This window comes from Limanda limanda, chromosome 21 (assembly GCF_963576545.1).
Source record: "Limanda limanda chromosome 21, fLimLim1.1, whole genome shotgun sequence".
Taxonomy (NCBI): Eukaryota; Metazoa; Chordata; class Actinopteri; order Pleuronectiformes; family Pleuronectidae; genus Limanda; species Limanda limanda.
In genome coordinates this window covers 12,047,893-12,059,928 of record NC_083656.1, presented here as the reverse complement: position 1 = coordinate 12,059,928, position 12,036 = coordinate 12,047,893, and the positions used below count along the sequence as shown (strand labels likewise).

Here is a 12,036-nt window from a genome sequence, read left to right as displayed (position 1 = left end):
TCCAAAAAGTGTTTAAACCAAGGATCAGGTGAGAGAGCTGCAGACACTGCACCTGCAGCAGCTAGCTGAGACGTTGTGGATGCTAGCTCAACCCCCGATCACACTGGGTCAGCGGCCTGCTGCTGGAGCAGTCTTCACGTCCACCACCAGCCGCCTCCTCCACCTTCTTGCCTCCACGACGGCACTTTCCAGCTCATCAACAGCCGGTATAGTGTTGTTGCCATTAGCCTTGGGCCAGCGCCCCCTCAAAGTGACATGATCTCAGGGGAGGATAGGCCCACCAGGTAAGTCTCCAGTGAGATTGTCAATGTGTCAGTGTATTTGTTTGACCCTGATTAGCTGGTTGGGCTGGTTTAGGGCCTAAACAAAGCTTTTATTGCGTTGTTATTTTGGTGTGCATTTACGTATGTGCCTCTACAAAATTATTTTGGCCATGCACCTTTCCACAGTGCTACTGGTCGTACTGTTCAGTTGTTTATTTGTGCGTATTTCAGAGCTTTTACGCACTGCTGCTGCTCATGCTGTTGCTTTGATTTGCATGCAGAATGCTTATTTACTGAATGTTGCTGACTGTTGGTCATGCTCAGTCGTTATTTACAGTTATTTGCACCGCGCCCCGTCTCACAGCAACGTGGCACTGCTGCGACAGTAGTGCATCTGTCGTGATGCTTTTGTGAACCCCCCCCTTCAAAATCAAATAACCCCTCTCTGCAGATACGCCCTAGCGCCTGGCTTGACGTATACCTGAATTATTTGTTGTTTGTCCATTTCACTTTACATTCATGCACCCAGGGCGAAGCTGCAAGGATTTGACAACCTCTTTTTTTCCTGCCAAACACTTCAAGCTGTGATGAAATCAAGTCGAAAGTCTGAAAGGAATGGGGGGGGGGGGGGTTTCTGGTGAAACCTGCAGACATTTGAGATACGAAGATGTGAATCAGGACAGTGAGTGGTTTCTCTCCCCGTCCCTCTCTCAGTCCTCTCGTGTTGCTGCCATTAGCCCTGGCTGAGAGGAATATAACCGAAGAGGAATATAACTGAAGAGGATCTAACACTTAGTCCAAACTGCTGCAAACTGGGAGACCATGTCCCCAGCAGTCTGTGATGCTGGGCGCTTACATCCAGTAGTCCTTGGAATCAGTTTGGTTTAAAAGCTCGAGCCAAGGGATTCCTGTACAACCCCTACAGCCTCACCTCCTTTCAACCTTGATGAATAAGGAGTCTAAGCTCTCATGTATCATCACTATAAATTTAGTTAATTTTTCGATTTGAAGTCCTTCCTAATTGGATTTTTTTTACATGAACAAACCAAAAGCAATACACGTGAGTTTATTGTTGCATAAAATACCTGCGACCGGAAAATAGTTGATACCGCTCGCATTTATAGGGGAAATGTGTTTTTTTTGTGATTCGGATAAGCTGACATTTCAAATTCAAGTGCACTCTGTGCTAAACCCATCCACTTTTTAAGCCGCGCCTACGTTCAGCATCTTCCCTCTTCTTAGCAATTAGGACTGTTACATGGCCACTGGGCTGCTGTGGCCCTTTAGAAGCAAAGGACAGGCTATCACAAAAGACAGGCTTCCACTCGCTACACCAGCCCGGTATGTCATGGTTGACCTTTCCTCTCTCTTGCACTGCCTGAACTGATTAGCTTTCCTCACTGGCAGATACACCACAGCTTACCGCTACTGTCTCAACTCAGTCTGGTCCCAACTCGAGCCAGCGCCTGCACTCTGACACAACAGCTGAGACACAGTCAGAAGGCCTGGTGGGCTGATAACTACTCTAGTCACAATCCTACTACCCTTGAACTCATTTGCTGTTTCGGGGCCAGCAGATAACTTCATATCTACAGATGTGTTAATTAGGCTTTCAGCATATTAAAGTAGTCTGGGGGCTCCGTCGCAGTGCGAGACCAACGCCTCGGGAAGTCACATGTGATTCAATCTGACCTTCATCTAATGTGCATTCCAGGGACCACACAAAGCTTGGGCAGAATTAGCTTTGCCAACAAACAAAATACCAACAGCATATTTCAAACCATTCACAGAAATACCCAGGAGCCACCAGGTGGTGCATAAATTTATTTCAACATATATTAACATTTCATTTATTCTAATTTTCCATTTTGTTAGAGACACAATACGTACAGTATTTACATTAGATTCTACAACATCACTTGCTGGCAGAAAAACAGTTTGATCTTTGATCAGGATAGACAGGATAAAAGGAAGGCTACTCTCTAGAATATAAATTGACAGCTCATTAAATTTGACGATTCCTGTTATGACCATGAAAAACAACAATGGACATTGGTAGCAGTCTAATTATGATGATATGATGTATAACAAAGCCTCAGCTCCCATCCTGATACTGCGGAACTTGACAAGTTGGGGTTTGCACTTATACAAAAGTTATGTTGTCTTTCGTCATGCAACGTTACCATGTTCTGATGCGTCATATTGTGATGGGTGATGTTATGAAGCATCATATTGTGAAGCGGCATGTTATGATGCATAATTTTATGATACGTCATGTTATGATACGTCATGTTATAATGCTTCTTGTTATAATGCATGATGTTATGATTTGTCGTATCATGAGGTGTCATATTATGATTTGTCATATTGACATTTATCATGTTATCCTGCGTCATGTTATGATGGGTTATGTTTCATTGTCTCCTGTCATAATACTTTATCCCATGATGCATCACACTATATGTCATATGGTGTATGCTTTGCAATGTTATATTTCACGGCCTTATTCTGTGAAACTTGACTTTTTGCACATAATATATGAAGGTCATTTTGGAATGATTGACATCCCACTACAATCTACTGACCCATTACTTCTGAACACACAGTAAGTTTTCAGATCACCTTTGCAGAGCTTGAAAAAGACAAAGAAAATGATATTGACTTTTAGCAACGTGGATAAAGACCTTGGTTTGTGAACTCACAGAATACAGGAGAATGTGTTTCTGCAGGTATGTGTCATCCACTATAATAAGCCCAGCTGCTGTCATGAGGAGCTGCGGATGACAGGGGAGGGGGGTTTGGAAACCAGTTGTTTCAACTGGGTTCAATTAGACTCTATGTTCAAGAAGAGGACAGAAGCTGAACCAGAGGAGCATTGGCACTGTCACTATAGCGACAGTGTGGATGGGATGTCAGGGGAAGAGTGGAGAAATTTTAAGTGAGAAAAAGCACAAACACACACACTTCTGACAAGCATAACAGTTTGGAAATTCGAGCAAAAAAACGAATGGTAATGGGCATGCATTGAACCATTCACACTGAACATACTGTGCTTCTTGGATGCTTTGATAATTGGCAGTATCTCGTTGGAAACTGAAGCCGGAGTGTCGCGCCGATCAGGATCAGTCAACCGTTAGCAGAACCGTAATGGCCGACACAGAGGTCATTCCTCCAGGCCAACAACACCTGGGCTCTGCTATTCCACTGGCTCGTTTGGAGGGGTTCCCAGAGAGAGGCAGGAAGACTCAATTAAATCTGAGCACGGGGGGGTGGTGTAACAACGTATTCTGTGCAGTCGGGAATTGTCTGTTTAATGTTGCATCTAGATAATCAAATATTGGAACACCTTTTGTAGTGCTGGGAAATTAATTTGTGCGGTGTCGACCTGCTTTGACTGGGCGGATGAAGACAAAATGGGCTGAACTCGCCGGCAACAAAGACGCACAATAATTGTGTACAGAAAATGGATGTCGCCCATGCTAAGGTAATGACAGGAAAATGAAATGAGTGATGTCTTTATTTGTCTTGGCCACGAAAACAGTAAGAGAACAGCAGCTGCTACCATGTTATAAACTGTGATAGGTTTTCAATCATATATCTATATATTTAACTTCTTGTGATAAACTGTACATTCTGTCATATTTTGCTGCTACATACAGTGCGCTGCCCAGACAGTCAATGTAAAACCCCTACAATCCTTTTCTCCGTTGTAGAAAATGAGAACAGCTACATTGTTGAACTACCTGATGATACGGTGCACTCCTAGAAATATTCAGTTATTACAATAAAGAGTCGTAGTTTTCTCTAAGAGTTCTTGTCCTTTACAAAAATCTTGTGCTTTAGCGTTTGCAAAACACACACACTTGTCCAAACACACACAGCAGGTAGAAAAGAAACAATAATCTTCGCTCCATCACCCTTTTCACTCAGATAATGTACAATCCCTGTATTCTACATTGTGTTACATTGGAAGTGAATCTCATTTGGAGCAGTTCACAAGGGGCAGATGTGGCTTCCAGCCAGTCAATGGATTTTTCATTTATGCAACAAAAGAAAAAGGAAGTGACCCACAGAAGAGTCCTGAGGTGATGATGTCTGTATCTCAGTCTAGACACCTACATGAAAAGACGTCTCATACAAACTGCTACATTGAACTATCTTTTTGTCTTTTTACCTTTAGCACTCTTTCTCTGTAAGAAAAAAGGGGTCTATAACAGATCATATGCATTGGCAGGAAGTCTGAGGAATTGCAGACGCATGTGGTAGCGGAGATTGCCCTCAGATCACCGGCTCCGACTGAACCGCATCATCAGGTGTCACTTTGGCCTCCCTGGAGCTAATATTCAGAGATAAGTCAACTCTAAAGTAAAGAGACGGGGATTGATGAGTGAGAAATGACAAATATCTAACTCTAGAATCAGTAGCACCACCACTGTGAATGGGCAGAAAACACAAATGTGTGGACGGCACAATGAGCTGCAGAGAGGAGCATCATCAGCGGGCTGCCTGCATGGCTCTTCAGCGTGAGAAGCAGTCTTTGGTCGCTAATGAAGACCTAAGCGGCGCGTGCCAGTGAAAAGCTGTCAGAGTGTGTACCGCTGATTGATGATGTCCATATGCACAGCAGTGGATGTGATCCTGAGCTAATCTTCCATGGTTAGAGACCATCTCCTTTTTCACCGGAGTCTCTGGAGGAGTCATTAACACCTCTTCACAGTTTGTCATTACGTGACGAGCCATCTCGTCCCCAGCTCTAACGTGAGTGTGGTCACACGCAGATTTCGATGGCAGTTGCCATCACCATCTGGCTTTTGTTCTTGTCTCGGCCTGGTGACTGGTGCTGTCCGGGCTCCTCTCTGGGAGACAGCGGGTCGGACAGAACGCTGCGTTTGAGGGGGGCTGGGCGCAGGCAGGAGGTTCCGGGAGGGGTGGAGGGCTCAGGGTGTCGGTGGGAGGAACGCGATGAAGAGGGGGTAGAGGAGGAAGTGCACGTGCCAGTGCACGTTCCAGTGCTTGACCTCTCGCTTCTCTTGGCTCGGCAAGAAGCTCGGCGCCTGAGCTCGCTTACCAGGTCATACTTGACAAAGCAGAAGACGTCCTTGACTCCGCAGCGTTTTTCTGGCTCGGAGGCGAGAAGCCTCTGAAACATGCGCAAGGCATCATCAGTGAAGCGGCGCCACTGAGACGGGTAGGTTCCCACGGGACACCCCGCTTTCTGCCAACGCCGAAACTCCTCATAAAAGGCGTCGGACGGCAGCGCTGCCTCCCAGGGGAAATTGCCCGTCAGCATACAAAACACCAGCACGCCGAACGCCCACACATCCAGACTGGTGGTCACTAGGAATCCCTCAGAACGACTGGCCCGGCACACCTCCGGTGCGGTGTATGGAATGGTGCCGCTCACCCGTTTCACACGGCAGCCCACCCGCCGTGTCATGCCAAAGTCTGCCAGCTTGATGCGGCGGCACTCTCGGTCAAACAAAAGCACATTCTCAGGCTTGACGTCCCGATGCACCAGGTTTTTGCTGTGCATAAAATCCAGAGCCAAGCCCAGTTGTTGCATGCAGCGTTTGACCATTTCCTCTGGCAGACCAACCTGAGAGAAAGACAGAGGGCAAAGCAATGAGGGACAGAACATTTGGATAATAAGTACAATACGCTGAGTAAAAGTTGAGTGTTTGTGGTGAGGTTACAGTACTATTAGAAAGAATAGATAAAGGTTATTTTGAGCAGAAGAATGAACGTTCACAGTGAAAAATGTCGGTACTCAGAAAAAGAATAACTGAAACAAAAGAGTCAGTTTTGAGTTCAGCTGCAACCATTTTAATGAGTCTGTTGAAGAGCCTTGAAGTCGAGCACTCCCTCCGCATCAGCTGGTAAAGCACTAAAGCAAAATGAGAGCTCTGCGCGGAGAGGAAAACCAGGACGAAGACAAGGCTTCAATCCCAGGAGAGCTTGTTAAAAACCCCTGTGTCTGAACGCGGCGACTGATTGGAGCAGCAAGGGCTGAGCGAGGGCTGTGATTGGTGGAAGGAGGGATTGACAGCGTTACCTGTGGGGGGATGATATCGAAGAGGTCCCCAGCGGGGGCATATTCTTGTCCAAACACGTAGCTGTCCTCCGTCTCGAATAGCACGTCCAGGACTTTGATGATGAAAGGGCTGCAGCTAAGTGAGCCTGTTAGACTGTACTCCCGCAGGAAACTCTTCAGCTTTGTCTTGTTCTTGGTAACAAACTTTAGCGCCATTTTGGTGCCTGCAAAGATCGGATACAAACATGCCGAGTACACAATTAGGCCCAGGTCAATTAAACTCATTATATCATATTAAGTACTGCCAATATCTTACCATCTAAAACACTCCAAGCTTAAATTGCACTTTGAGGAGACATTTCCAACCTTGTTTTTAAACAGGTGCTATCTTCATTCATATAAACATTTTCAGTGAATGAATCTCACCTCCATTACACATGTATAACCAGCCACTCGTGATTACAGCTGCAGAACTGCAAAGGCTGTTTAGTGTGCAGATAGCAGCAGCCTTAATGCCCTCTCAGCCTCCCTCTGCTTAGTGCTTAGTTATACTGCTTTTAGACTGAGACGGCATTATAACCTTGATTCCCTTTTTTCACAATAACTTTTCGGGAATTCATCATTGACTCAAGCTGATCTGCAATGAGTGGATACAGATCATCTTGTATTTATTAATTTAAGTGTCTATTTACACTTGATGAAAAAATGATACGAGAGGAGTTGGAGATTGGTTATCCTCACCCTGGGTTTGGTGCGCCACCAGGTCCACCTTGCCGTACGTGCCCTTCCCCAGCTCCCGGATGTGCTCGTACTGTTTGGCCACGTCTGTTGCCGACAGAGACGTGATGGCCAGGGCCTGCATGTCCTCCACTGGCACCCCTCCGCAGTAGTCCACTTTGGCCGTAGGGGAACCTCCGCCTCCACCGCCTACCCGTCCCGGCCCCGATGGAGAAAGCGACAGGCTCGCCTTGACGCTGTGGGGCAGACTAAAGGAGGAGAGCGACGCTTAGAGTCAGGGTATATTCTGCTGTGATGATAGCGGGTGATATACATTTTATGCATGAATTTGTTTATAACAGAAGGCTCTTCAGTATCTTCATGCCTGTTGGCGTATATCCATATTTTCTCGGCTCTCCCACAGGATGGTTAAATCAGGAAGGCTTTAACAGACCTCAATTTCCATACAATCAATGCGGGGAAGGCAACAACAAGGGGGAGTGCTTCCCGTAAATGCATCGAACTTCCTGCTGTCCCTCTAGATCACTCTGGCCAGCTTTTAGATACGGTCACAGACAGCACTTACTGGCAGACGGCTAGGGGAAAATCAATGGGCTCAGGTAGAAGGACTAACAAATGGAAAGCAATGCAAGGAGCTGACAGCTGCAGGTGCACACATACTGGTGAGGGATCTGGGAGCACACTGAGGAGAACCTACTGTGGGCTATAGACATTGTTCGTGGTGAACAAACAGATCAGTGTGGCTGTGAGAGAAGGGGTTGCATAGGAAACACACTTGCTGTTGCTTTACATCGTATTGCTGAACAAAACCGAAAGGTTACTGCGGATTTTCAGAAGTAGTGAAATAGGTCAAATTGATATTAGGAGGAAAAATGTTAAAAATTGCAAGTTTATATGGGCTCAGCCAAACTGTTTAAGATCTTGACTTGAATGACTGTACAGTGTTCAAAACTAACTGTTGAACAAAGTAGACCTTTTGATGAAATGAAGCTTATCACACTAATGATCACACCCATTGTCTCTGTCTCTTCTCACCCCCCCCTCCCCTTCTGTATTTAATCATCCAATCATGCACAGCACGCACACCCACACACACTAATAAGCCACGAATCAGCCGAACAATTTCGCTGATGATCTCCGTCATCCATCACTCAAAGCGGCGGCTGCGTTGTTCCTCCGTCCCTGAGGCCAGTTCTCTCAGCAGCTGCAGGTTACAGACACCTCAAACAGCAGCCCGACGCATGTGAGTGTCTCCGACAGTTAGGTACATTTGAGAGGAAGGTAGAATCAACACACAGCTGCTAATGTGCAGTTGATGTTCAGACATTGTGAAGGTGCCGCGGATCCTCAGCTTCCTCGTGTGGGAAGAATGCGATAAATATAGCTGTTAGACAGCAAAAACTAAAATAGGATGCAGCCATTTAGAGGCTTATGTTCTTGGCTCAGCACTCTTGGCAAAAAAAAACAACACCACACTGGAAATAGAACAAGCACTGTGCATCATATGTATCTCTGCTGATAAGACTTAGTTTGAGATGTTATCATAAGCAAAGAGGTGCTTATATAAGAGTGTATGAATATTGTAGCCTGCTCATGCTGAGGGTACCTACGGTTTAGCCTTCAGCGAGTCGACACAAAAGTTGATGACTGTCCAGAGACAAGTCTGCGGTCAAGGTCTGGTGACTAAACATTGAGACGGGACAGACAGACAGACTGGAAGCACATTCCCTCTGACCGTCCACCTGGCGTGGCCTCATTGCTTCGGTCAATGAGAGGGAAAGGGAGCGCTGGTTTACTGGCACTGCTTTCAGTCGGCTCCACCCGCAGAAAGTGCTGCGCTCCGGCATGGATCCTAATCACATTACTCAGACAAAAGCACCCCTTCCCAACCCAACTGCACAGGATGCTTTGCACTCATTTCCTTCGCAGAACTGGATTAAGAGTCCCGAAAATGTGATGAGTGGTTGGGAGTCGGCGCAGCCGGTTCAGAAACTGCAGTGATGGCACCTCGGAGGTGTAGAGATGAATGTTTGCGTGTGAGTTTTTGGGGAGGGCAGGTGTATCAGACGCAAAGTGCCACAGTAGTCAGGTGGATCAGCTGCGAGCCTCAAAAAACGACTCAGCATTCGTGCATTCGTGCTCGGCCGCACCCCCCACTGATCTCCCACGCTGCCCTCTGCTCCTCCGTCCTCTCAGGCGGCGAGAGACAACGCTACCACGAACACACTCCACCTCCAGATGAGGATTTGGCTCGAGACACGTTTTAATGTCTGTGGGTTTTTGAGCCAGTCCAACGCATTGTTAATCATCAGTAAGCCTTTTAAAAACAGATCCCTGAGCTGCCCACTAAGTCCTACATTGTCTTTTTTTTAAACCACTGCTGTTATTGTAAGACCTAGTAATTTAAATTTTTTAGAATTTCATTCTTTAGTTGTGATTCAAAAAAATCCACTGACGTTTGCTTTCACACAAGCCATTTGAAAATCTCAATAGATAAACTGAAAACGTATCAAACAGGGGCCATCTAAAAACAAGCCTGTTTTCCTAATCCAGGAAGAGTGGAGATGGAGGGTTTTCCGCTCTGAAGCAAAAATCTGTTTTCCGGCCACTAATTTTCCCCTCAACTCGATTGTCTATCTTGTTCCATTTAGCAATTACTCAAATAGAGATGTGTGCATTCAAATTATAACCCTCTAAAAACCAGGTCATTCCAAGAAAAAGGCAAAAAAAATCCAGTTTTACACCCTCTCACCATTTTGGACTTTCTGGGAGCCTGTTGTGGCTGAATCCACGTGTCTCCAAGAGATTAACCTGCAGAAGCATTTGACCTTTTCCTCTGTGAAAACTTCGCTGGAGATAAGAACAGAGACCAACCCTGAGATGCCACTGGCCACAAGTGCTCTCATTACAGGCTGTGTCTTTTAGAGCCTCAGGGTGTGCTCATGATAAGTTCCTTCTCAGCCTCTGAACTCAGAGGGGGGTTACACTGAAGTGCAAGTCTTACTGAGGATTTCAGGTGGCTCTTTTTTCATATGTGTTACATTTTGTCAAAGATTAGCTTTATTTTTAGCCATACTGGCTAATTGGTTCTAGGGATGGCCATGTCAGTTGGTCCACAGCTTTGGTCCAGACAGAAATATCTCAATCATTATTTTCCATGTAGTGCCTTGATCTCTTCCAGAGGTTTTCATGGTCCTCAAAGGATGAATCCTAAACTAAAGTTGTCTCTCTTCCTGTGGAACATCTCAACAGCTCCTGGATGGATTGGCTCAAAATGTTGTACAGACATTCCTTAATGACATTTGTGCTTTTGAGTGGAATCTCTCTATAACAGCAGGATGACTACGCACTTAAGACATTCATGTTCTTCTCAGGATGAACTGTTGATCCTTTGTCAAGCACCAACCTCATGTCACAATGTAAACCCCCCCAATAATTTAGTTTATGGCTTAATACTTAACTACAGCCAGGTAATTTCTGTTACTAATTAGCACTAGATTTCATGAGTTTGTTACCATGGTGGAGTCAGCATTTCGCTCTTTCAAATATTTAAATCTATTCAATATATGCTTCACAACAGGGCTACTTGTTCACTAAGAAGCTAGCTAGTATTGCACATCATGAAAACCGGTCTCCAAGTGGACAAATCTTGACCGTTAAAGTATCATCAGGGACAATAGTTGTGTATTGAGTGAGCTATTGTAAACTTTGCACGTACAGGTGCAATGAACTGTTGCTTAAAAGTACCCTTAGAAATGGAATTTATGTGGTATGACCGTACCGTACCGCAGGAACATGGGTACTTGTACCACAGGAAATCTTCATACGGGTGGCGGTGTATTTCAACAAATGATACAGAGTCACATCTCTGGCATTTGAAGGTGAAAATGTGGGTACTTGAGTTGACGCTGGACCTTCATTTGTAACAAATTTATCGCAATGAGCACAAAGCATATGATGATGCGAGCAGGGGATGAGAGTCAGCAGCTTTACACACATTGTTTGTCCTCTTTAGTTCATCCTGCTTAACGTCTCTCCCCTTTCTCCCTTGTCTGTCCCTGAAAATGTAAATGGACAATATAAATAGATTGCTGAGGCGGCAACACGTCTCTACCTCCCTACATCACTAATGGAGTAGTTCCTTTGCTCTCGGAAAGAATCATTATGGGCAAAGATTGATCCCCTGTGTCCAATTTACTGTCAAATTGCCCAACTCAAGATACATCAGCTGCATGCATAGCCTATACATACATATATATATATTTTCGGAGTCCATCTTCTCGCTGCCTCAGTGTGGGTGGGTCCTAAACAGCCTAACAGTCGATCAAAAAAAACAAATGGGCTTCTGTTTGACAGCCATTTGCAGTCAGGACACTTAGTTCCCTATGGCATAGAAAAGAATCGGAATCACTTTTTCCAGCGGCACAGAACATCAGAGCCTGTGAGTTGCTGGGTTTAGTGCAACGCTTCAACACACGGCTGAAGAAAGCTCCTGCTGTGCTGTGATAGGTGAACCAGCCGCCCGGGCCACGGACTCTCACTTCGACAAATCACAAGCTCACACCTGTGCTTGGCTGCCCACAGGGGAGGGGGAGGGGATCCCTGCTGAGACGGAGTGCTGGGTGACCCATTTCTCACTCTTCTCGCCTCTGCTGTCCTTCCTGTCAGTGCCCTCTCTCTCTCTAACACTTGCCCAATGGAGGCGCCAAAGGCTGACAGCTCACTGGTAGACACACTGCCAACCACTGGAACGACCTAGCACCCGGGAAGGGGTGTCCCAAGGTGAAATGGATCCAAACGAGGAGTGAGAGAGGAAGTGAAACTACAAGGACATTTGGCTCAGCGTCAATGACAAATGACTATCAAAGAAAATAATTGGCACGATCTTGAATCCAACATGAACAAAGCGTTGCAATGAGCAGTCAATCAATGTTGTTGTAGCATCTGGTTGTACAGGACAATCATAATCAGTGTCATCAATGTAATCATGTCCTACAGAAAATC

General features: G+C 45.7%; 1 protein-coding gene across 1 annotated transcript in view; it reads right to left on the bottom strand.

The window, feature by feature from the left end:
* Nucleotides 1-5,031: 5,031 nt before the first annotated feature.
* Nucleotides 5,032-12,036, bottom strand: part of sbk1 (SH3 domain binding kinase 1) — a 9,321-nt gene continuing 2,316 nt past the window's right edge. Inside the window, exons 2-4 of the mRNA XM_061095472.1 lie at nt 7,036-7,280; nt 6,316-6,518; nt 5,032-5,859 (exon numbers count right to left, since the gene is read on the bottom strand). Coding sequence (XP_060951455.1) covers nt 5,032-5,859; nt 6,316-6,518; nt 7,036-7,280 — 1,276 coding nt within the window. The remainder of the gene's footprint in view (nt 5,860-6,315; nt 6,519-7,035; nt 7,281-12,036) is intronic.